Genomic DNA, 23,806 nt, shown 5'->3' on the forward strand with positions numbered 1-23,806 from the left:
AGATAGATTCTGCACGCTAAGGAGAAAATTAGGCATATGTGATCCGTTTTATTGAAGAGATATAAAAGGAAGCAAGCAGTCTCATGATACATTCCTCCCATTTCTAAAAACCTATGAAACATGAGTCAAACTTGTAATCTATAGATTCCTTACTCATGTATCATTGTCCCAGAAAGAATTTATAAGGATTGGAAGCAAGAAAAATTTTTAGAAGCAAAAAGGAAGAGAAAAGAAAAATTCTGCACTTGGGTCGACCCAATCCAGAATAGGGTCGACCCAACGTTGAGTCGACCCAAGAAAATTCTTGAGTCGACCCAACGTCGGGACCCCACTGTTAAAAGGGGGACCCGTGAGCTATCTAGGGCACTGTTTACCCTTTGTCCTCTTCCGAAAACCCTATTTCCCACTCTCAATTAGAGTCTCCCTAGGCTGATCTTAGCATCTATATTTAGAGCCTAGGCTAGAAATCTAGTTCTCGTATGTATCTTGCCTTTTCTCATATGTATCTTGCTTTTTCCCTTATGAATCTTGTCTTTTCCTTATATCTTTAAATCTTGATTGTGGAACATTGTACTTTTCATCATTTTGAGCATTAATATATGAAAATGTTCCTATTTTGATCAATGAAGTCTGAAGTTTGTTCTTTATTGCATCTTTTCCCATATATATGTTTTTGATGATAACAAAAAGGGGGAGAAGAGAAGGAAAGAGTATATAAAGGAGAAGAGAAGGAAAGAGTATATAAAAGAGAAGAGAAGGAAAGAGTATATAAAAGAGAAGAGAAGGAAAGAGTATATAAAGGGAGAAGAAAGAGTATTACTTTTGTGAGAAAGAGTGAGTAAAGAAGTTATGAAAAGAAAAGAGAAATAAATGGGCAAACAAATTGAAAATCATATAAGAAAGCTTACATATCTAAGGGGGAGCAATTTGTAACAATGAAAATCATCAAATCAAAAATTTCTATCATAATTCAGAATTTGGCACATATAAATTCAGAATTTGGCACGCTCCTTTCTCACCCCGATACATAAGCTGAAACTCTTATTTTATCTCAAATTTTTGAAGTTTCATTGCTAATGAATTATAAATGAAAGGGGGAGCCATTCAAAAAATCAAATTGGCAAATTTTGAATGATATAGGGGGAGATTTCACTTATATATATGAAAAGCTGAAATTCTGAAATTCAATCCCTTTTATAAACTGATTTTAAAGACAAGTATCAATAGGCTTATACTCTTTATTTTGTAATCATCAAAAAGGGGGAGATTGAGGATGATAGTGTTATTTTGATGATTAACAAGCAATTCTCTAGAGTATGCTATAAGTTAAAATTGATACTTCATTTATAAGTTCATTGCTCTCAGTACATTTGCTTAATTGGAAATATATATATGGTCTTGTTCATTTGGATGAAACTAACCTTGAGAATGCAGCAAAGTGTGAATTGAGTCGACCCATAGGTTGATTGGGTCGACCCCGGCACATCGAGGAATCATCTGGCACACTCCTGCAAAAACAGCACAAATGAACAGTGAGTTGGGTCGACCCAAGGTAAGCAAGAGTCGACCCAACCTCCAAAGAACCTCAAAATGCAAAGGAAGAAGGTTCTCTGGAATTACTGAGAGGGTCGACCCAAGAAGAAGTTGAGTCGACCCAAGTGAACTTTGAGTCGACCCAAACCCTGAGAGGGTCGACCCAAATGGAAAACAGAAAGACAGACAGAAAATGGCTCTCTGGAATTACTGAGAGGGTCGACCCAAGAAGAAGTTGAGTCGACCCAAGTGAACTTTGAGTCGACCCAAAGAATGGTTGGGTCGACCCAGGTGAAGGAAGGTTGAAATTCATGTTTCTGTGTTCTCTGAGAGGGTCGACCCAAGGAATGTTTGAGTCGACCCAAGGCCAAGTTGGGTCGACCCAAGGACAGGTTGAGCCGACCCAAACACGGGCTGAACATAACGGCTAGTTGTGCAGAAATGCTTTTTGGACTCCCAACGGCTATAAACGGCTAGTTTCTTCAATCCAACGGTCAGAAAGGACTATTTGGAGGTTGGAGAAGTATTTAAGAGGGAGTATTCATCAGAGGAAGCAAGCTTTGGGAAAATACATCAAGTGCATTCAAGAGAGAACCCTAGCAAGGCAAGCTTCATCCAAGGGCTTCATTCAAGAATCAAAGAAAGGGATTGAGCAGATTCAAAGAGGCATCAAGAGCTCCATCCTCCCTTGAAGAGTGAAGCATCCTTGACAAAGAAGAGCAAAGCCACTTCAAAGCGATAAATACTTTCTAACTCTTCTTTGTAGTTTATATTGTTTCATATGCTCATTTAGGAGTTTAAATCTTTTCTTTTCATTTGTTTGAATACTTTGTAAAGGTTCGTTGGTGAGCCCGCAAAACCAACAAAGGTTTTTGGTAAACCCGGAAAACCAAAGTTGTAAAGGTTCGTTGGTGAGCCCGCAAAACCAACAAGGTTTTTGGTGAACCCGGAAAACCAAAGTTGTATAGGTTCGTTGGTGATCCCGTAAAACCAACAAGGTTTTTGGATTGTGAGCCCGGAAAACAATCCAACTGTAATCCGCGAGATTATAGTGAATTCCCAAGGGTACGCTTGGGGAGTGGACGTAGGTGCTAAGGAGAGCACCGAACCACTATATATTGTTGTGTTTGGATTGTGTTTGTGCTTTCATTTTCTCTTGCTTTACTTTCTATTCTTGCATTAGTTTAACTCACTCAAATAACCTAAGAAAGCATCCATCGCATTTAACTAAGAAAGTTTTAAAAGCACTAAAATTTAGAAGAAACCAATTCACCCCCCCCCCCCCTCTTGGATTGTCACCTTGGGCAACAATAACTAAACTATAAATTACCTTGACTTTGTTGATAGAAGATGAGATTATAACAAGTTATCATAATCCATAGCAACTTGCAGAGGATAACTAGTTTACATGACCATAGTGAAGATGATTTATTAGGTTTTTTTGAAAAAGTTGAATCTTAAATAAGTATCATTTCCTACGCTCCAAGAAATTTGGAGCAGTTTAACTTGAGGAAAAAAAAAAGAAAAAAGGTTACTTAATAAGCCTGAAATATTATGCAGAATAGGCATTGAGCACTGAAACTGTGACATAAAAAGGATAACGGGAAAAGATGCATTCCTCTTGAGTCAGAAAAGAAATATATATTCACAATGAAAAACAAATAGATGATATATTGCTGACATTGTTTTAAAGTTGCAGAATAAGAGAATTAAGTAACTAGCATGACATTAGCTTATCTATAAAATCTCTAAACAAGAAAAGATAGATACAAGAAAATGGCTCTACATGTATGTATATATGTATGCATGTAAAATTTAAACACGTGATATAGCTTAAGTTTATTAATTTGTGATGAAAGAAAGTTATTTTGAACTTAAAATACCGATTATCTATATAAATACTTTTTATCTATATAGTTTATTAATTTGAGATGAAAGAAAGTTATAGATCTAGCAGCCCATACATGGTTCGCATGTTATGTAAACGATCTGCCAACTTGATGAGCACCACACGAGGATCATCAACCATGCCCAAGAGCATAACTCGTAAATTACTTGCCTAAAAGAAAGAAGAAACTAATGAGACTAAACAAGTCATTGTTTACAATGAAGCTCATAAGCCTAAACTGTAAAATATGAAAATAGTTCATCATAGACATGATTATTGTATCAAGAAACATGAATGCACCATCATAAAGCAAACTCATGAAAAAAGATGTTGAACAAGTCTTTTTTTTTCAGTAGCTAGAAAACATCTAACCACCTGAACCTAGGGATCTTCCCTTGTCAAAGAATATCAAATGTAGTATTATAAACCATATTGGTCTTGTATCAAAAAACCATATTGGTCATCATAGTGAGGTCAAACAAATGGATTTGCAGGGGAAAAACGCTTTGCCCTAACTTTCCAGCCTTAGCATGAATAATTGACAATAAACTAGCTGCAAGTTGTAGCCCTGGAGCCCTTAAATTGGATGTGCAAAATAGATACACTAAATGGATTGATAATGTTTAGCTAGACTTTGTGGTTCTTCCAAGTATTAAACCAACATCATCAGTTTCATGCTGAAAGTGAAATTATGAAATGCTATTTTAGTGAAAATTAAATGAAAAGCAAGGCTCTTGGAAAAATTGTTGGCCAAGAGATAACAACATGTGAGTTCATTTGATAGCTTGGATCACATGTAAGAGGAATATGTAATAAAGTTAGGTGGATGAAATGCAGAGGTGCTTTAGGCATGTCTTGAGGAAAAAATTATAATACAACATTAAAAAAAGGGGTGTCTTATGGTTCTGATAATCAAGGACATAAGACTAACTTGGCAAATATCAAAATGCTGGAGAACTAGGAAGCATGGTCTGCCGTACCGCCCCATACCACTCAGTATAGAGCGTACCATACTGTACCACCTGGTATAGAGCATATCGTACCATATCAGAAGAAAATCGGTATGAAACTTAAGTTCAAGTCGGTACAAGTATTGTACCACCCGTATTGAGGCGTACTGCCCATATCGAGGTGTACCGACCTATTCCGAAATACGTACAGGTCTGTACCGAGGCATATTGACCTCTATTAAGGCGTACTGAGATAAAAATAGAGAAAAATAGTTAGAGAGCTATTTCGGTACAGAGCTATATCGTACCATACCGTACCGAACTGATAAGGTACCGATACGATATCTGATACAGAGATTGCGGACCTTGCCAGAAAGTCCTCGCGTCTAGATTTGCATGTGGAACATTCAGAATTGTAACAGTAGCTTTGAAAGGATGTAAAGGATTAGCATCAAGACAGGATGGTATATCAATCGAGGTTTTGAAACTTATGGGAGAAAAGTCAATAATTTAACATGTTTATTCAATAAAATAATGAAACATAAAAATGCCAAATGATTGGAGAAGTACTATGGCAACTATTTACAAAAAATAAAATTACATATAAAATTGTACCAACAACCATGGAACTAAACTTGCACACCACTCTACAAATGATAGGACAATGTTCACAAAACAGAGATTAAGAAAAGTAACAATAGTCTTAGAGAAACAATTTGGTCATGTACCAAGAACCTCAAAAATTGAGGCTATCTCTGCACTTGGGCAATACTCAATAAACAACATGAGTCTAAGCATGGTTTCTATCAGATTTGAGATGGCATATCTTGGGTACCAAGAAAGGTATTTGATGGGCATTTAGAAAGAACAGTGTGAATAAATGAAAGTTAAAATTGTGAACAGCATGTAGGATGAAGTGCAATAAGTGTTAAGAATACTTCTGGTGAGACAAGTGATTTTTCAGTGGCTTGCTTTAAGGGTCAAAATTAAGCCCATTTCCCCTTATTACCTCAGTCACAGATGAGATTATTTCCGATATTCAGGAACATATATCATATACACTTTTTATAGATAAAATGTTTATTGACTTAGGTGAACAATGACCATATGCCTCCTTGGAAAAAAGTATTAAAAACTGTGTAAAGTCAAACACAGAATCTAGCTAAAGTTCTCGTCTTTGTGTAAGATAATCATTTTCTTTAAAAAATTAAAAGAGAAAAAAATACCTCTTCGGAACTAAGAGTACTTCTACTTACAGTTTTCCGCCGATGTCTTCGCAACAACTGCACATTTTTGAATGCTAGTTGTGAAAATAAAGCAGATGAGATATAATGCTGATATACTCAGGAATTAGTACAATACCAATCAGATAACAGGTCATCCATAAGTTGGCACACCCTATCAAGTTGCATGCTAACATGAAAAGAATCTCAGACTTAAAAATTTGCATGTTCCTTCTGATATAGCATAATTTTGTCAAGATGATATATCAAAAGCAAACTTTATATACAAAATTAAAAACTGCAATCTATGAATATGGATAAGAAAATCATAGATACCAGAGTCAAATTAAGAGAGAAAAAGATTTCTTCTTAATTTTTCGATAAATGAAATCAAACTTCCATAGCATGTAACGAAGATAGCAATATTTCCACCAACTAATCAACACTTGATAGAAATAAAGATAGCACTAGAAGGCTTTATTGTGAATATTTCAGACAATTTCTGGTATATGGTAAGGTGCATGAAGATATGGATACCGCCATATGTCACCATCATTTTTGCTGATTTATATGAAAGATGAAGTGAATGAAGTGTTAGGTAGGCACAAGATACAGGTGGCAAGTGTGAAGGTGTCCAAAAGCAACAGGTTCTAATTACAAAATGAAAAATATATTAAACACTACAATAATAGTTGTTTTGGCTAGTCATTCATATTTCATAACATTTGTTGGGAAAAACTTCTTTTCGTGTCATATTACAGTAAAAAAAGAAGAAAAAACAATGAACCAAGGTTCGTCGTCTCGGAACTGGACCCTGTATTGGTGCCACACTAGCATTGTATCGGTAAGGTACAGAATCTTTTCAGCATACTGAGTGTCTGTACGCCTTCCATACTGGGTAACTATACTAACCAATACGGTAGGGGTGTACCATCCGGTTGAAACAGCGAACCCTGCTATGAAGCTTTTAGTGCCCAAACATTTCACATCAATCTTATTTGATACTTGAATGGTTGAGTAGACCTATTTAACGAGCGAGCTGGGCCGGCTTCAAGTCGGGCTCAACCCAAGGTATCACATCATTTTGTCGGGCCCACATTTGGCCCGACCTAATCTTCGAGCCTACTTCCCAGGCCCAAGCTCACTACTTATTGGGCTTTGGGCTTCCAGGCTAGGCCTCGAGCTTTCTAGAATTTTTAAAATAATGTGGATGATAGCCCTAGTCTCCCATTCGATCATCAAAAAAAAAAATCCAAAAATAGAAAGCAAAAGAAAAAGGGAGAACTCAAAGGGCTTTCTTGCTTGCAGTCACCCTCGCCAAAATCAAAGAATTCTCACCGAAGATCTAAGATCAGAGGAGATGAGTTAGTTCAATCGGGTTTGGATGGCGGCAAGTATAGCTATGGTGTTGTGCCACACCCACACGGACCGGTGCACCAGGTGGAACATCGGCAAGGAATGGGTTGCCCCGGTTGGGCTCGTGCCAACCACCAGGTTTGGCTTTGACCACTTACTCGACAATGGGAGCAAGGAGGAGCATCGGAGGCAAGCGGATGACTCCCTCCACAAGGCCATGTACACGAGCTGTTGGGGCCCTAGCTAGACTCCTCTTCGGCGAGGCTAGGTGGGGTCTTTCATGGTTTGAGGAGGCGAACGACGCCACCTTATGGTGGGGTGCGGGGTTGAGGCAAGGATGTGCTAACCCTAGATGTCACTACCTCCTTTCCTTAATCAAATGAAATGAACCGAGCTCTGAGCCTCTAACAGATTAGGGATGTAAGGGTTAGGAATGTAATATTGCAAGCCTATAAGGATACTTAAGAGATAACACATATATAATATATTTATTAATTTAAATAACCAAGCTCGGGCCAGGTCGATGTAAACCCAAGCCCAGCCCATTTAAAGGATGGGCTCAAATTTCAAGCCTGGTCCAGCCCGTTGGGCTAAAAAACTAGGCCCAGACCCATCCAAAACACACCGAGCACGAGAGGGCCACCCAATATTTGAGCAGGTCAAGTTGAGAGTGAATAAGTCCAAATGCTTGCACTATAGTTTTTTTATACGACATCAAAAACCATGTGCCAAGTGTTGATTCCTTAAGCTGGCAATAATATGAAAGAGTATACTGCCATGCAAGGTTCGCTGTACCGGTCGGTACCGAGCGTACCGTACCCGTACCGATGGGTACCGGTATCGGTACACCAATGTCGGTACGGTCGGTACCGAGCGTACGGTACCGTACCGACACTCGGTACGTCTATACTAGTGCGGCACCGATACGGGGTTCGGTACTGGTACGGCGAACCTTGCTGCCATGTCTAAGAATTTAGAGTATAAAAAATCCAAAATATGTAAAAATTGACGTTAAAGTTAAAATAATAACGAAGAAAAATTTCTTTGCTTTGTTTACTTGATGATATTAAACTATCCCTCTTTTGCTTAGGCTGGTAACTGTATGAAAGAAATTTTGGAAAGTGATATTAATCAAAAAGCACTTTTATGAAGGGAGGAGAAATGCTTAATTTTCTCCTTATTCTTTCTCATAAGTGCGTTGACACTAATCAGAACAATTATGTAATTAATTGGCAAGATATGTATTATACAAAAAAATTTGGAAGGCAATCAGTTTATATCTAGGATAAACCCTTTGCACTACACAAACTCTTTCAAAATAATCCTAAAGGGAAGGACAAAATTTACTCAGTTCCTGCAATGGTGTATTAACGTAAGCATTATACAGTAGACATTCCACTAAAGTAAATGTCAGTTTAGAACTCCTGAATCTTGGGATCTTTGTTAACCAAACTAAACTCACATATAATTTATACAATTTGGCAAAGGGAGAAAACCTCCGAGCACATGCACACATATACATACCCACCCTGCTACTGCTGTCTACTTGATACGAAAAGAGCTACTCTGTTCAGAAGCAATTAACAATTCTAGCAATTGACTTCCTTTATGCAATGGTCAATAAAGCAACCATAGCTCTGAATATTAATCAGATATCAGGTGATAACTCTCTTTTTTCAGAACAGGAAGATCGATGACAAGGATTGGTGAATGTAGTACAAATGTACAATAATTGGCATTTACATAATTGCATATATAGTTCTTAAAAAAATAAAAGGGTTTTTTATTGCCTACCTGGTTTATATAGCTTAATTTTGAAACACCAGCAACTAAATGTGCTACATCATCACCAAACTCTTTTTCTATGCTAGTCAGATTTTCGAATGTGTCATCTATCACATCATGAAGAATTCCAGCTACAACTGTGTCCACAGCCTGTAATAGAACATATGCCATCAAAAGAAGAAACAAATGGAAGATGAACCCAACATGCACATTCTCAACAAAAGGAGGATTGTCGTATCAACTATAGTACTGCAAATCAAGATCCTTGAGATGAAACCTGCTAAAAGTATTAAATATCAACACTGGAGGAAAAAATATACTCGTTGTCCGCTTGTTGGCACCAAAGCAGCTAAGATTTTTCCAGTATGGATGCAGTGCGTGACATATGGCTCTCCTGTTTTCCTTGATTGACCAACATGAGCTTTGGTTGCAAATGCAATAGCCTTCCGCACCTGCAATAAAGAATAGACATCTGTTTGACATAAAATATATATGTAATTATTCAGGTCAGCACTGAAGAGGAAGATCCGACCTTTTCATCATTGAATATTGGGTATCCTGTTACATCTACTCCTTCCAATAAAAGAATATCTGCATTATACATTTCAATCGCAAAAAAGATGAGAAGAACAGAATGTGGAACATTACAGTAAAGCTGGCTCAAAATAAACTGGATCAGGCTTCGGTGCCATGATTATTATCACAGTTCAAGAAAGACAAACGATGTAAAGTAGTCTATAACTAGCATAAATAAGAATCCAACTTTATCCAAAGTAAAGGTGCATATCAATCTGATATGTAGCCATAGAGGACCAAGAAGTGCAGCTTCAGAGCAAGTATATCTACGTGGAAGCTATCAATGGTCAAGAAGCAAATGTCTTCTGTTTAAGCATATCTAATTGAGATGCAGTCCACTGCAGATTATAATCAATAGATTATGTGAAGGTATGCTCTCATGTTATTCAGTCAATCTTGTGAAGACATGAGCTGGGTTTGCAACAAAAAATTTTCAAGAGGTCAAATTCTGTCACAACCAGTTTGTACATAATGCTTTCCTCAGAAAGAATGTCTGTAGTCCCCTCTTCTTCAGATTCTCGCCAGTTAATATTTTTTTTGGATTGCCAACATAAATTACATAAAAAGTACATTTACCCAGTTATGGACCCGACAATCCAAGGCCCTAGGAGGAGCGAACTTGAGACAGACCTAACCTTTGACATTTTTTGCATAAAGTTCTGCCCTAGGACTTAAACATACGCCATTGCACTTGCCAGCCCAAACCTTTTACCACTACACCAAGCATCCCCTATTGTTTTGGATTGCCAACATTGGATTTCCAGCCATGAAAACATTTATCATGTTTGAAGCAAGAAGTAGCCACCATACAAGTTTGAAAAGACAACCACCAATCCACCGATGTTCAGCACTCGATAGGTGTTTTTGATGGTGCAGCAGCCACTTCTATCCCACCTCCCAAGAACTGAGTTCTCGGATTGATTACAGAAATTAACAAGGATATTCTTCAGAGGTTCAATCTCATCTGCAAGACCTCCACTGAGATCCATTTTAAAGTTCAGCACCCACCACCACTCACCATGCTGCTATTTACAACAATCAGATACCCAACAATTCAAATTAGAAGCTACACCAGCCAATCTAGGAAGCAATGTCCCCAGCTTATGATCAGAACAACCAACATCCCTCTAAAACCAAATCTTCCTCCCATTTTCCAGACAAACTTGAGGACAGCCAAGAAAAAGGACTCAGTTTCAAGGATATTCCTCCAGGAAGGAGAAGCCTGAGCTCTTGATGCACATGAACGACATCCCAATTTCCTTTATCCCTTATAGTACTTTCACTCAATCAGATGCCCCCAACTCACAATGCCTTCAGTAAACCACCTCCACCACCATTTGGTGAATAATGCAAAACTGAGAGCTCTTAAATCTAGAACTCCCAGTCCACCTTCTGTCTTGCCTCTATACATAGCCTTCCAATTAGCCAAACAACGGCCTCTGCTAATTTCATCTTTCCACAAGAAATTCCGTCAAATTGAGTTGATCTTTTGTAGGAACCAAGAAGGCACAAGGAAGATGGAAATTGAATATGCAGGGATAGATGACAGCACTGCATTCACCAACATGAGATGCCCTCCAAATGGCAACGTAGTCCTCTTCCATGCAAAGGAGGCAATACTCCTTTAGCTCGGCAGCATGCAAAGGAGTACCTTAATATTAGGCAAGCTCTAAAGATGGCAATTAAGGACATTAGTGCATCCACTCTGTCTAATCTCCTCAGCTCCAAGATACACCAACACACTTTTCTCAAAGTTAATCTTCCAACTAGACAACAAGCCGAAACAATAATGAATAAACTTCATGTTTCTAGCCATATCACCCTCCGGTTTACAAAAAACCAGCATGCCATCTGAGAATTGTAAAGATCGGATACCTTCCAACACCTCATCTAGTCCTAACCTTCATAAAAGATGCTCCTAAGAGGATCTGTGAAGAATTCTAGATAAGACATCGGCAACAAGAGTGAAATGGAGAGGAGAAAGCGGGTCACCCTGGTGCAGCCCATGCCCACACCACACCCATTACCCTAGTGCTCCATTAATCAACATTGCTGACTTTGAAGGGAAAGTATCAACTCTATCAACTGCATCCACTTCATCCAAAAACCCATAGCCTTCAACAGCTCAAACAAAAATGACCAGCTGACTCTGTTATAAGCCTTTCAAATCGAGTTGGCAACATAATCTTATAGTACTTGTTACTTTACAATTTTTACTTCATAGAGACAGGAGGAGAGAGAGGTGGGGGGAGTGGGACCTTCTTATTGGATTCCTAGTTTAATCTATTTAAGTCTTACACTAATGAAAATCCTATAGTATTGAAGATTATAGTAATCCTCCACCTTGCCCCAACAGCAATAGTTCGAGCCTTGTACTCATGGACTAGTGTTAGCTTTACGAGTCCTTAATAATATTCCAATTAAAGCCACCTTTGTTAGTGTAACTTCTTCCACATCCTCACAACTCACAACTTTTGTCGGTGCTAACTTAAGCTATTCCCTCATGTTTCTAGACCTTGCAATGCATTTAAGAATTTATCCTTATTAGCACATCCTTAAATCTTTGTTGTAAACATTCATACCATCTCAATAAATTCTCCATCACTTTGCCCTTGACTGGAGCAACTCCTTACAAGCATTCCAAACTATATTCTTCTTGAACACATAGCACATCATCTTAAGATTCTTATTTCTGTTATGTTCATCTCGTTAGCCAAACCACCTTCATTTCCCAACATCAAAGCCACATTTTGTCTCCTGCATAATTTTAACTAGAATAGTTGAATAAAGTTATTCATTCCAGTACTCATTCCTCTCTAAATAGAAATTTATTTGAACCCCTTCCACCTATAGAGTTTTAACCTGGTTAAAGGGGAATGAGTGCCAAAAAGTTGTTTTAACTGAACAAACCTGAATAAAGCCAGATTGTCAGCCTTTACTTTGTTATGCTGTGGTTTATCCGAGAACCAAACAGAGCTTTAGAATCATTTGACATTGCAAATCCTTAAATCCAAGAGCTCTAACCATAAGCACAAGAATTAACAAGGATTGGGCCCTCTAACCCCATGAATCGAGTATAAAAGAACTAATGCTTGGTACTTACCAACTTCTATAAACTTTTATAGTGAGTTAATGGAAACTTGGAACCCTAATCTTCAAAACCAAAAAGCTGTGTTGACTTTTACTCAAATGAATTTTGTCCACAAATGGACTAAGCAATCTCATTGTAAAGGAGAGGATGATTGACCATACATCGCCTAAGAAAATCCTATTTCTAGACTGCTTTACTTCCTCAAAAGTGAACCTAATGATTCAAAGCCCCCTTCATACAAAACAACAATGTCCAATCTGTCTAATTCTACATCCATCTAAACCATTCCACAACTTTGAATGGAAATGCTAATCATTAGAACAGAAATTAAGCCTGCCTAAACCATGCTCTTCAAATTTTAAAAACTAAAAAACATTTCAGAAAATTCACCAATATATTGTGATAAAGTTCTTTGTTCCACAATTGACAATAAAGATCATCATTCCACTCTATGCCCCTTTATCTCTTGCAGACTATTTATTTTTACAGGCTGGCATTCACATAATCCAAGTAGAGTTTCCATAAGGAAGACCCTGTTTGCTAATTTTGTGTCTATCTGATTCTTCATTGACCTTCATGTTTCCCAGCCATCAGCACTCTCATGTACCAGAAGATGATCTCCTTAGGTTTCTCAGATTTTAATTTACCTAAAAATGTTTTTACGTCTCAAGATATTGCTACAACACATGTTCCAGCCTTTCAAATATTTCATAAACTCCAGTCTTCAAGAACAACATATATAATCAGAGAATCACCTAGCTCAGTGCCAATCTCTATAATTTGGATATCCAAACTTTTTTTTTTGGTGTGTGTGTATGTCTGTGTGAGCACGCGTGTGCACGTATGTGCTCAGATTACCTCTACACGTCCACTGATAGATTGCGAAGCTATCTGCGGGCATGTAACACGAATTTAACCCCTCTTCTAACTAATTTGAGCAAGGCACCCACTTCTTCAACACTAACCAACTTCTCTAGGGTGAAGATATGAGCAAAGATTCTTTCCTCAAGAAGAAAAGATATGAGCAAATCTCGGATTAACATCAAGATCATGATTTAAGAATTAAATTTAACACGAATAAACGTCATCTTGATTCCAGGCTAAAAAAAAGGAAGAAAAGGAAGAGAAAGCGGACCTGGCTGTTCCTCGACCCGAGGCCAAAGAAAATCAACCTTGGTGGAGAGGCACGCCCCCGACGCGATCGCAACGGCCGTAACCGCCACATGCGCGAGCGCCGACGTCACCGCCGCGTGCGCCGTGTCGGAGCCGGCTGCCGCGGCGGCGGCGACGATCGCGTTGCCGGAGGTGATGGCGGTGCCGAGCGAGGACGGCAGCTGGTCCAGGACGCACCGGAACCGGACGGAGCCACGGAGGACGGCGGGGACGAGAAGGAGCCGGGAGCTTCGACAGCCGAGCATGGCGGAGCTCCGGTAGCCCAATTCCACGCAAGAAGACATGATCGAACCCGTTCCTCGGGGCTTCTTGGAAGCCTTTCCCTCTTCTTCTTCTCGCCTTCGCCTTTGCCTCCGCGGCCTCTCACATCGTGCCGACGAAGGCGGGGAGGAGACGCGAGATTTTGGAGAGAGGGGGAGGAGGGGAGCGAGGAGGTGAGGATTTGTGGATGGGAGGTGGGAATCGGATGATTTCTTTGTTCTTTTTTTCTGGTGGAGACCGCTCCAAAATGACGGGGTGGGTGTCAGTGTCACTCTTCTTTTTATTTATTTGTTTATTTCTCGCCTTTTAACGCGTTGTAGGGATCTTGAATCTTGAATTCTGGATTCTCTTTTTTTCTTTTCTTCTTTTTTTTTTTTTTTTTTTTGCTTAAAGAAAAAAGGGAAGGGGAAGGAAGGAACAAGCCCACCCCCGCGTAGCAGCCCCGACCACTGGGCCCCCACCCCGCCAGGAGAATGTTCGATGCGGGTAGACCGAGTCGTGTGTTGGGCACCTCGACCTATTTTACTCATATCCTCCCCACCGGTGGGCCGGCTCGGTTATCCGACCCAACCCTCTGTGTGAGTACGTCACACCTGGCACCACCCAGGCTACCAGCCGACCAGTAGCGCTTCCAGACCCCGTGTCCAGGCGTGGGGCATCCGGTCCCCGAATTTAATCAATGCCCGCGCGTTTCGAATCTGGAACCACTTGGTTGGAAGCAAACGCCCCGTTCATGCTTTTCGTTTCGTCGGAAACGTATGAAGTTGGAGCCCCGATTTTTCTAGACATTTAATATTACATTGTTATAGGAAATCTCAAATTTTATTTCTTGCCACATTTCCTACCAGTCTACCACCCTAAAAACATTGTGGATTTATTTTATTCGTAGAAAAAATAAAGAAAAAAAAAACTATGGTCAATAAAAAATAAAAAAATGTCTCATATTTGGTTTGGAGTTTTCAAAAACTTCGGATAGCAAAATAGCTTGCTTATAGGAATAAGAACTCATTTGGTTCGTAGAAATGTAAAAGAAAAAAAATGTGGTTAACGAAAAAACAAAAAATAAAATCTTATTTAGTTAGAGTTTTCAAAGAAAAGAGATGAGAAAATAACATTCTCATGGATATAAGATTCTCATATTTTTTGAAAAATAAAACCCATGTGTGAATTAGAAAATCCAATGTTCATCTGCTAAAATTTAGAATTTTTTTTCTAAATTGCATTTAAGCTTTTCAATAAAATAAAATATTTTTTTTGTTTATTAGAGGCATAACAACTATTTTATGCAACTTTTTGAGAAAAAAATAATACTCAACTAAAATATAAATTATTTTCGAATGTGCTACTTTCTTGTAGTCATCTAAATATGCAAAAACTACTTTCTCAAGTACCATATAGCCATGCATCAGTTTTTTAGAAAAAAATATTGTAGTAAAAAAAAAATTCATGAATCAAATGAGTCCTAGAATAGTCCTCAAAAACTTCACTAACCAAAAGTAAGTTGAACTTCAAACCAAAGCATGCAGTGTCAAGTCAATAGTTGGACCAGTTCATAATTCAATTTGAGACGACCAATGGAGTGGTCTCTTTCTGGGAATTTGTATTTTCATTTCACCTTGTCTATTAATGAATATTTGCACATCCTTCTTCCTGCAACAACATGTGAACAGTAGAATAAAGTGCAATCCTATGTAGGCATGTAAATTTGCAAGTTTCTTGCCAATGGGCTAGAGGTTTGAAGCTTGAGCACTTGTTCTATATATTGGCCCACTCATCCGGCCCGGCCCATTGGCAGTATCAGCCAAGATAGCAAGCAGAATGGTCAGTTGATCATCATAGAGAACCTAAGAAAGAAAGAAAAAGTGGGAGAAAAATATAAGAGAGCTTTAATACTAAACAAACACAAATAGGTGGAAAAATCAAAGATAGAAAACAGCTAAAACGTTCCTCTTTGAACGGATTATGCTACATTTATAAGGTATAGTATTTGTGCACTTCAGTACAGAAGAGGTGTATAAGAAAATCCAGATCTATTGTTGAGGTTCTAGATCTTAAGCTTGAGCTAAAGCTAGCAATCATCACTTCCATATTCCCACGATTTCCGATTTTTCACGGTTTTCTTTGTTCTAAAGAAGGTTTCTTCCTTCTGTTTGTTTCTTCTTTCATTTTTCAAAGTTTTAGTTGTCATTTATTCTTGATTTCCCCACTATTCCTCTCCTTTTTTTATGAAGATTTTCTCTTCTATTTTTCCCCATATAAGACATTCTTGTGCTCTGAAATTCCACGATAAATGTGATGCAAACTTCGCATCTTCGCCCCCTATAGATGTTAGACTTTTCGAGATGTTAACTAGATGGATACAATACATTACATGTCTTGGATTTTGAAATTTTATTTTAAGATTAAAAAAATGAAGAAAGGAGTTTAGATATCGTTGAGGCCAAATCATACTGGTCCAATTTATCCAACATCATAAAAATATATCACCAAATTTCATATTAAATGATATAATATATTAACGATATACTAATACATTTATTTTGTAGCTATAGCTAAATCCAGAGATAGCTCTGTCTTCAAATTTCAACCCAAGATAGCTACTTTGGATTGCCTTGGATATATCCCTCCAATTACCTGATTGGGTGGTGATTTGAATGGAAGTAATTTAGGATTAATGTGATGTAGAACAATTATGATACAGCTAAATATGATGATATCATGATGCCCCTTGGAACTTTTTTTACGGCACGAGTAGTGGGCGAATAAATAAATCTAGTACTCTTTTTATTTGTCCACGTGGGATTAGGATATTAGATTTTTGAGAGTTTAAAATTTAGACGGATTTACACGGATTGAGTTTAAAATTTAGACGGCTGCGACAATTCCTTCTCCTACGAGGATTGGAACCACGACTCTGTTATTTAAACAGCTTGGTCGTCTCCTTTCTTTCTCGTTCTTCGTCCGCCCCGCTTCTCTCCGAAGCATAAGAGTGAGAACTCAATCTCCATCCTTTTTTCTTCTCTTCTTTTTTCCCTCAAAAATAAAACTTTTCGATCGGATTTTATCAATCGTAAAGTCATCGAGTTTTCTGTTCTAATTAATTTATGTTTATTTGCTGAATTCCATGGGACTCTGCAAGTCCGATTCAGTTTCGAAACCCTAGAATCGCCTTGTAATTCTTCACTCGAATCCAATATTTTTCTTTTTTTTTTGCGTGTGTTTTCAACAAAGAACAGGTTTTAAACCTTAAGAAATCTGTCCGGATTGAACGCTCTTCCCTGTTCCTTTTTTTAAAATCCTTGGCGTCTCAAAAATCCAGGGTTTTTGCTGATTGGAGACCTAATTGGGCCGATCCATGCAACCGATTCTAACCCGAAATAATGTAGCTTATATAATCGTATATTTTTCTTGATGCAGAAGATGGGAAAAAATCCATCAATTTCATTCGACGTATTCATCGTATCGTTGTTGATTTCAGGTTAGAGTTGAAGAATTCATCAACCATGTCTCCCGAAGCGAGCAAGAAGTTGGAGCCCCCAAAGATGGTGGTTCTCCGGGCCTACGGCGGCGCGGAATTTGAGGTCGATGTGGTCGTGGCGAGCCAGTCGGGGACGATCAAGAACATGATCGACGACGGGTGGTCCGTGGAGTCCGGCGTGCCCCTCCCCAACGTGGAGGGCCCCGTGCTCGCCAAGATGGTGGAGTACTGGAAGCGTCACGTCGAGGGTGGGGGGGAGGAGGAGCTCAAGGAGTGGGACAAGGGCTTCGTCGAAAGGGAGAAGCAGGACCTTTTGGTGATTACCATGGCCGCCCACTACCTCGACTCCCAGCCCCTGTTCGAACTCTGCTGCCAGGCGGTGGCCGACACCATCAAGGACATGGCGGTCGAGGATGTCCGGGAATACTTCGGGATTGAGAACGACTTCACCCCCGAAGAGGAGAGGAAGATGAGGGTTGCGCATAGCTGGGCCTTCCAGTGAATGGTTCCGAGTCGCTTTTAGTTTCCCATTGAAGGCTTTTCTTTCTTTCTTTAGAACTCTATGGGTTTGTAGTTGCTTGCTTCGCTTCCTTGGACTGTCGTCGAAGCATGCTCTGTGGAACCATGGAAGCGTTGCTAGATACGATATCGATTTATTTTTTGAAGGAATTAATGAAGTTCAACTTTTTTTATCAGAATTATGATTTCCAGCTTTTAAAAAACAGGTTGACTGGATAATGTATTATGAGAAGGTAGAATGGTGTTTTTTCTTTTATTTGTAGATCCATTGTTTGTTTTCTTTATGGTGCGAACTTCTATTTGAGGGCAGTAAATTCAGTAATTAAAGCAGTAAAATCAATATTGGTAGAATTTTAGATGGCTTGTCATTGCAACAGCCATACATACGGTGGTTTTGAGACAAATACATGGTAGTTTCGGATTTGGAATAAGTTAATCTCACTGTTTAATTTAGAGTACTGGTGTTGCATTCACTAATTTCACTGTTTAATTTAGAGGAAGATTGACCCTTAGAGTTCTAATTTTATACGTGTCTCAATGTTTTCATGAATCTGATAGTATTGCAGTTTAATCTGATGTGCTAGTTGCACTACTGCAATTGGTCAATTCCAATACTGTAATTTTGTTTCATGTTAGATCAGGATGCAACTTTGGGTTATTTTTGTGGGAGTAATTTTCTTGCCCTGAATTCTAATCTGACAAAGCAATAAAGTGACATATCCATGATACCCACAGATGAGCAAGTTATTGTGCATAAAAGGGGGATATTCTATAATCACGCTTTAAGCCATTAACAGCTCTGTTCCTATGCATGATGTACATATAGTGAGGCTGGTTAGAATCATGCACTTACCTGGGAGATTGTCAAATCTGGAACCATTAGTGACAAGCCCACAGGTGCACAACCGAAGAGACTATTAGCTGTTGTGGATAAATTTCCTGGACTATTAGAGTTGGCACCACTTCGGAATTTGAATACTTAAACTAGTTGCAGAGGAATTTCAAGTAAAATACAGGAAAATCTAGAGCTAAAGGCTTGCTAAAGAAGCATAATATCAGAATATGAAAATTTGATTAAATGTAAGAGGCAAACCTTGTACCTCTTTTAAAATAGATAAGGATCAAATTAAGCAAAACTGGCAAACTGGAGGTGAATATTATTATATTTTGCTCGGTGTAAAATAATAAATCTGAACTACCAAAAGATACAGATGACAGATATTTAGCACACTACATATAACAACGCATACGCTGGTTAAGCAGAAACTCTAGTTGCTGACATTATGTTGGGGTCTCTTCTTCTGCTCCCCTTGCTCCAACATCAAAACATAGATTCAACATGGTGAGTGGTACAAGTCATTGGGACTCATCTGCTAGAATTTTGCTGACTCGGCTGAATTACTCTTTGCTCTTCTTGCTGTCAGCATCAAAGGGAACATAGCATGTTTTCAGAAACAAAGAATTTGAGTTAGGCTACACATAGAACACAAGGAAAACTTCGTATTCTAGAGTATATCTTTTAATTCCAGAGGATATCCTTCATTTCCATAATATAACTTTTAGGAAAAATTACAGCAACACCACTTCAATTTTTCATAATTTGCACTTACACCCCAAATATTCTAATTTTTTCAATTAGACCCCAAAACTTAGGTTTGGGTTGCAATGCGACCCAACCGTCCATCTCAGTGAGGATCTGTGCACACGTGATTGACACATAGATAAGTTCAGTCACAAAATTCCACCGATACCCTTGTTAACTGGATTAGAATAGGAGTCGTGTTTTGGCAGGAACGAAAACCCGAAGGTGCATTAGTCATTTCACACTCGCAGTTTGGGCCACATTGCGGCTAATTCGTAACTTTTGCAGTCTAATTAAAAAAAATGAAACATTTGGGGTGTAAATGCAAATCGCGAAAAGCTGAAGGGATGTCTATGTAATTTTTCCTAACTTTTAATGTGACAGATAGGAAAAATGCAATGTAGTCTTGATCAAGTGAAATTAAGGATGCAGTTAACGATGAAAATCAAATGAGCTATGCAGCCCAAAACCCATTACCGGAATCACCTTTATTATAATAATCGCTACTCACAATCTGCAATGCCCAACTTCCTAATTTGTTTAATTTCATGATTCTGAATTGCAATGACACGTCAACAATCACAAAGAATTGTTGCACCTTATATTGGATGGTGACGAGATACAAGCATCTATGTATCTTGTCTGTCTTTCAGTGGCCAATAAGTTTGATGGTTTGAGCCCTGAAATAGGAAATTCCAGAGCCTATTGCCACTTGCCATCTCCTCCATTAAGCAAGCTAAAAATCTCTGGTTAATGTTACAAGAAGTATGCACTCAACATTTGCAAAGAAGAACATGAACTATGTTAAGCTAGCAGCTGTTAGCTTTAGCCAATTAGTCAGCTATTGTTTTATAGGAAACAACTATAATAATGCAGTGCCATCATTAAATGGAAAGGTAAAAGTCTACCGCATGCATCAAAACCTCTGGTACCTGGACTTGGTGGTGTCTGGCATGTTCCGTACATTTTTTAAACCGGTCTCGACAAAACTGATAGGCCGAAGTTTCCATGAATCTTGCATTACTTATGTAACCATGTATGTAATTATGAAAAAAAGATGGCAAATACAATTTTATTGGTTCAACAAGTTGGCAACTGAGTGTGCAGATATGCTTATGCAAAATTCCTTTATGAAATAGGCAGATAGCGGCAAAAAAAAGGGGAATTGATGCATTAAAAATGAACTCTGCTCTGTTGACAATCATCCACAAGATATATCTAAAAGTTTTAAAACGAGAAAATGAAAGAGGTCTCATAGAAACGATTTTGATTGATTAAGTAAATATCAGCACATCTGTTCCACAAGATGCAGCGGGTAGCTTTACATGGATAATAGGATATTCTGGATTAGGAAGTTAACGGATTCACTCTACTGCGGAGTAAACAATGTGAGGATTAACTACCCAAAAACAGCTTACAAGGTTTTGGCGGACACAGGCAAAATTAGCTTTGGGAGGACAAGGTAGCATTGGTTCGAAGATGAGCAGAACCTTTGGTGCATTTGTCACAGCATTTGTACTCTTCGGAATGGTATTGGTGCAGCATAGGCATGATGCTAATCCAATTCTTACAAGAAGAAATATCACAAGTTTCTCGATGACAACAATTGCGAAATGACATTGTGAGCATGCATCTATGAATATTACAATAAACAACAGTTATTTTCCTTTTTTGACAGAAAATACTGGCAGATAAAAGAAATTCCTGTCATGTTCGCTGAACATACTTTAAAGTATGCTTGAATCTTTACCATAAAATGCTTTAGAAGCAATGATGGCATCGGGGGAAACACTCGCTCTTTTATGATTTGTATAGGAAATGGAATCATCTTCTTGATGGATCTGGTGTCAAATAGGTGCTATGCCAGCAGATGACATCTTTTGAAAGTACCATGGTGGATAAAAGCTGGATCAATTGGTGATATACTTTCGAAAAGCCCCTGGGAACATCTTTTTGAACAATGCAATGTGAAGTTGGTGTTCAACAGGATGTGGTATCACCTCAAGAACATGAGGGGAGGACTTGGTCCAACTATTAAGGAACTCTTCCTCAGAGAGAACAAAATCATTTAAATTTAGCAATCACAGGTCCCCTTTCTTGCCCAACGGATGAAATGGAGAAAATTCATTATCATGGTGATATCTTGGCTATAGCCCTTTCTCAAACTCAGGTCCCTCTGATATCCATGACATCTTACCAAAATTGCAACTTATTGCCCTTCTCATGATTAGCCGACCCTTACATCATCAAGTCTACCTATCTGGAAGTAAAAATGCCTTCCATCTAACACAATCCCTAGCAATGCCTCACATCAATTCAAATCATGTTCCAAGGTATTATGAATTATTTAAAAAAAAAAGAAATATAAGCTGACTTATTAGAATCTATGCAGAACATCAAAGGTCGTGGATGCATCAAGGTCAACAAAGAACAAATTCCATGAACACTGATCAAAGAATAGGATTCGATCTGTTACCTCGATAAGGGAATGGAGGAGGTCATTCAGTAGCGGGAATGGACATCAATCGTCACCGTAGGCACGGAAACGGTAGCGCTCCTCGTAGGGCCCGTCGAAGAAGAGGTCGGCCTCGAACCACTTGGGATAGCGGACGAGGTCGCCGGCGACGAAGCGCATGAAGCGGTCGCCGGACTTGGCGCCCTCCGGGACGACGCGGACCTCGCCGGAGACGATGTAGACCTGCTGGTCGGCGTGCCAGTCCCATGGGAGGCAGCAGCGGCCGGTCTTCCACGTCGACCACCGCTCGATGCCCAGCTCCTCCAGCCGCTCCTTAGGCACCCCGCGGTCCACCCGCACGTTGTACACCTCCTCCAGCGGCCGCTCGAACCGCCCGTAGATCCCCTTCGACGGCTTTACGCATCCGCGCCGGATTCGCGGCAGCACCATGGTCCTGGCGGGAGGGCTGAGGGAGGTCGAGAAGCTGAGGGAACCGACGATGCCCCTGGCCGCCGCCATGTATTTCCCCCTCTCCGAAGGTTCGGTCGGGTTACGGGCTCCTTATCCCCTTCGCCGAGGGACTCAGCCTAATTATCTAACTATTTTTAATCTCCGGAGAAAATAAACACGCATCTATTTTATTTATTTTGAATAAATAAAGTGGTGAGAGATATGGTAATAAGCTTTTATCTTCTTGAAGGTAGGTAGAACTGCAGGCTGGATCTATATCATATAGGGAGACTAATGGCACTGCAGATTAGATAGTTTTATTCATGGCCGATCATTCTAAAGGCCCTGTGAATTAGAGAGAGAAAGTTGTGTAGAGTATTCTTTGAAATTTATTATATTTTAAATACATGATTGGATATTTGCATGGTCGAGAATTGGAAAATAGGCCTTTCCCACAATCTCTCTCCTCTTCTGCGCGTGCATCTCTGGATTAACATCCACAACGACTACACTGTTATATCTTGATCCTAAGAGCACATTTTATAGGCTTTGCAGTGTCTTTCTAGAGGGTAGCAAAAAGAAAACTTGGTAGTGTTTTTTGCCATTGTCTCCAAGGTTTGAAATTTCATAAACATGAATGTTGGTTGGTACTCCGTTTATTTGGCGGTAGCTACAGTGCCGGCTCGAGCCTTAGGCGACCGCCAGGCCCCCGGCCCAGGGAAGGCCCCCACCGACGGCCACTTTTTTTTTATTGTTTAATTAGGATGGGTGACGGACGAGTAGACGACGGATGTGAAAGGATAGGGGGTCTGGGGCTGGGCAGTGGGCAGTGGCGGTGGCGTCTGGCAGACGGCTGAGACGGGGAGGGGACTGGGCGATGGCTACCGAGCTCCGCCCGTACGCCGCTACACGGCTACAGTGCGTCCCTTCGGCGTCTCCCCGATTTTAAGCTCGGCTCTCAGTCCTCTCCAGCTCTCCTCGCCGGCTCGCCGACGTCGTCCTCGGCCTCCTCCCGTCCTCCGGCCTCCTCGGGCCTCGGCTCCGCTCGACTGCTCGGACGGTCCGCTCTAAAGTCCACGGTCCACCACCTCCTCCTCCTCCGCTTTCGTCCGTGCTGCCTGCAGCCTGCCTGCCTCCTCCTCGGCTCCGAGGTCCGAGCTCCGGCCTCCTCAGCTCCGGCCTCCGGCCTCCCGTCCTCTCCTCTCCAGCTCTCCTCGCCGAGTCGCCATCCTCGGCTAGTCGGCTCCTCCGACCTCCGGCCTCCGCGGCGACCGAGGCCTCCCGGCTCCTGACTCTCGACTCCCGACTTCCGACCTCCGACTTCCAGCCTCCGAGCTCCGCGGCGACCGAGGCCTCCCGGCTCTCCTCGCCGTCCTTGGCAGTCGGCTCCTCCGGCTCCGAGTCTTCGACTTCCTCCCGGCCCAGGGAAGGCCCCCACCCACCGACCCACGGTCACGGGTCGGTTGACTCGGTTCCCACATGCCAC

General features: G+C 40.1%; 3 protein-coding genes across 7 annotated transcripts in view; 1 reads left to right on the forward strand and 2 right to left on the reverse strand.

Annotated features, from left to right (window-relative positions):
* LOC103713029 overlaps positions 1 to 14,079 on the reverse strand; it is a 39,786-nt gene extending 25,707 nt beyond the window's left edge. For 2 of the 5 annotated variants that reach the window (XM_008799785.4, XM_008799784.4), the window contains exons 1-6: positions 13,538 to 14,078; positions 9,268 to 9,326; positions 9,056 to 9,187; positions 8,745 to 8,885; positions 5,598 to 5,654; positions 3,498 to 3,592 (exon numbers count right to left, since the gene is read on the reverse strand). In XM_008799785.4, the coding sequence (XP_008798007.2) occupies positions 3,498 to 3,592; positions 5,598 to 5,654; positions 8,745 to 8,885; positions 9,056 to 9,187; positions 9,268 to 9,326; positions 13,538 to 13,859 (806 nt within the window). In that variant the 5' untranslated portion in view covers positions 13,860 to 14,078. Of the gene's footprint in view, positions 1 to 3,497; positions 3,593 to 5,597; positions 5,655 to 8,744; positions 8,886 to 9,055; positions 9,188 to 9,267; positions 9,327 to 13,537 lie in introns of all 5 variants that reach the window. The other 3 variants (XR_003386792.2, XM_017844277.3, XM_008799786.4) reach the window with 3 other exon arrangements.
* Positions 14,080 to 16,703: 2,624 nt separating this feature from the next.
* Positions 16,704 to 18,083, forward strand: LOC103713027 (SKP1-like protein 12). The gene is made up of 2 exons (XM_008799783.4): positions 16,704 to 16,825; positions 17,315 to 18,083. The coding sequence occupies exon 2, from the start codon at positions 17,340 to 17,342 to the stop codon at positions 17,814 to 17,816; it is 477 nt and encodes a 158-aa protein (XP_008798005.2). The 5' UTR covers positions 16,704 to 16,825; positions 17,315 to 17,339; the 3' UTR covers positions 17,817 to 18,083.
* An 876-nt stretch (positions 18,084 to 18,959) lies between these two features.
* Positions 18,960 to 22,467, reverse strand: LOC103713026. Its single transcript, XM_008799782.3, has 2 exons — positions 21,892 to 22,467; positions 18,960 to 19,250 (listed from the first exon to the last, which is right to left on the reverse strand). Exon 1 carries the CDS (start codon positions 22,387 to 22,389, stop codon positions 21,937 to 21,939), a length of 453 nt encoding a protein of 150 aa, XP_008798004.2. The 5' UTR covers positions 22,390 to 22,467; the 3' UTR covers positions 18,960 to 19,250; positions 21,892 to 21,936.
* Between the last annotated feature and the right edge of the window lie 1,339 nt (positions 22,468 to 23,806).

The sequence above is a fragment of the Phoenix dactylifera genome, chromosome 5, assembly GCF_009389715.1.
Source record: "Phoenix dactylifera cultivar Barhee BC4 chromosome 5, palm_55x_up_171113_PBpolish2nd_filt_p, whole genome shotgun sequence".
Lineage (NCBI taxonomy): Eukaryota > Viridiplantae > Streptophyta > Magnoliopsida > Arecales > Arecaceae > Phoenix > Phoenix dactylifera.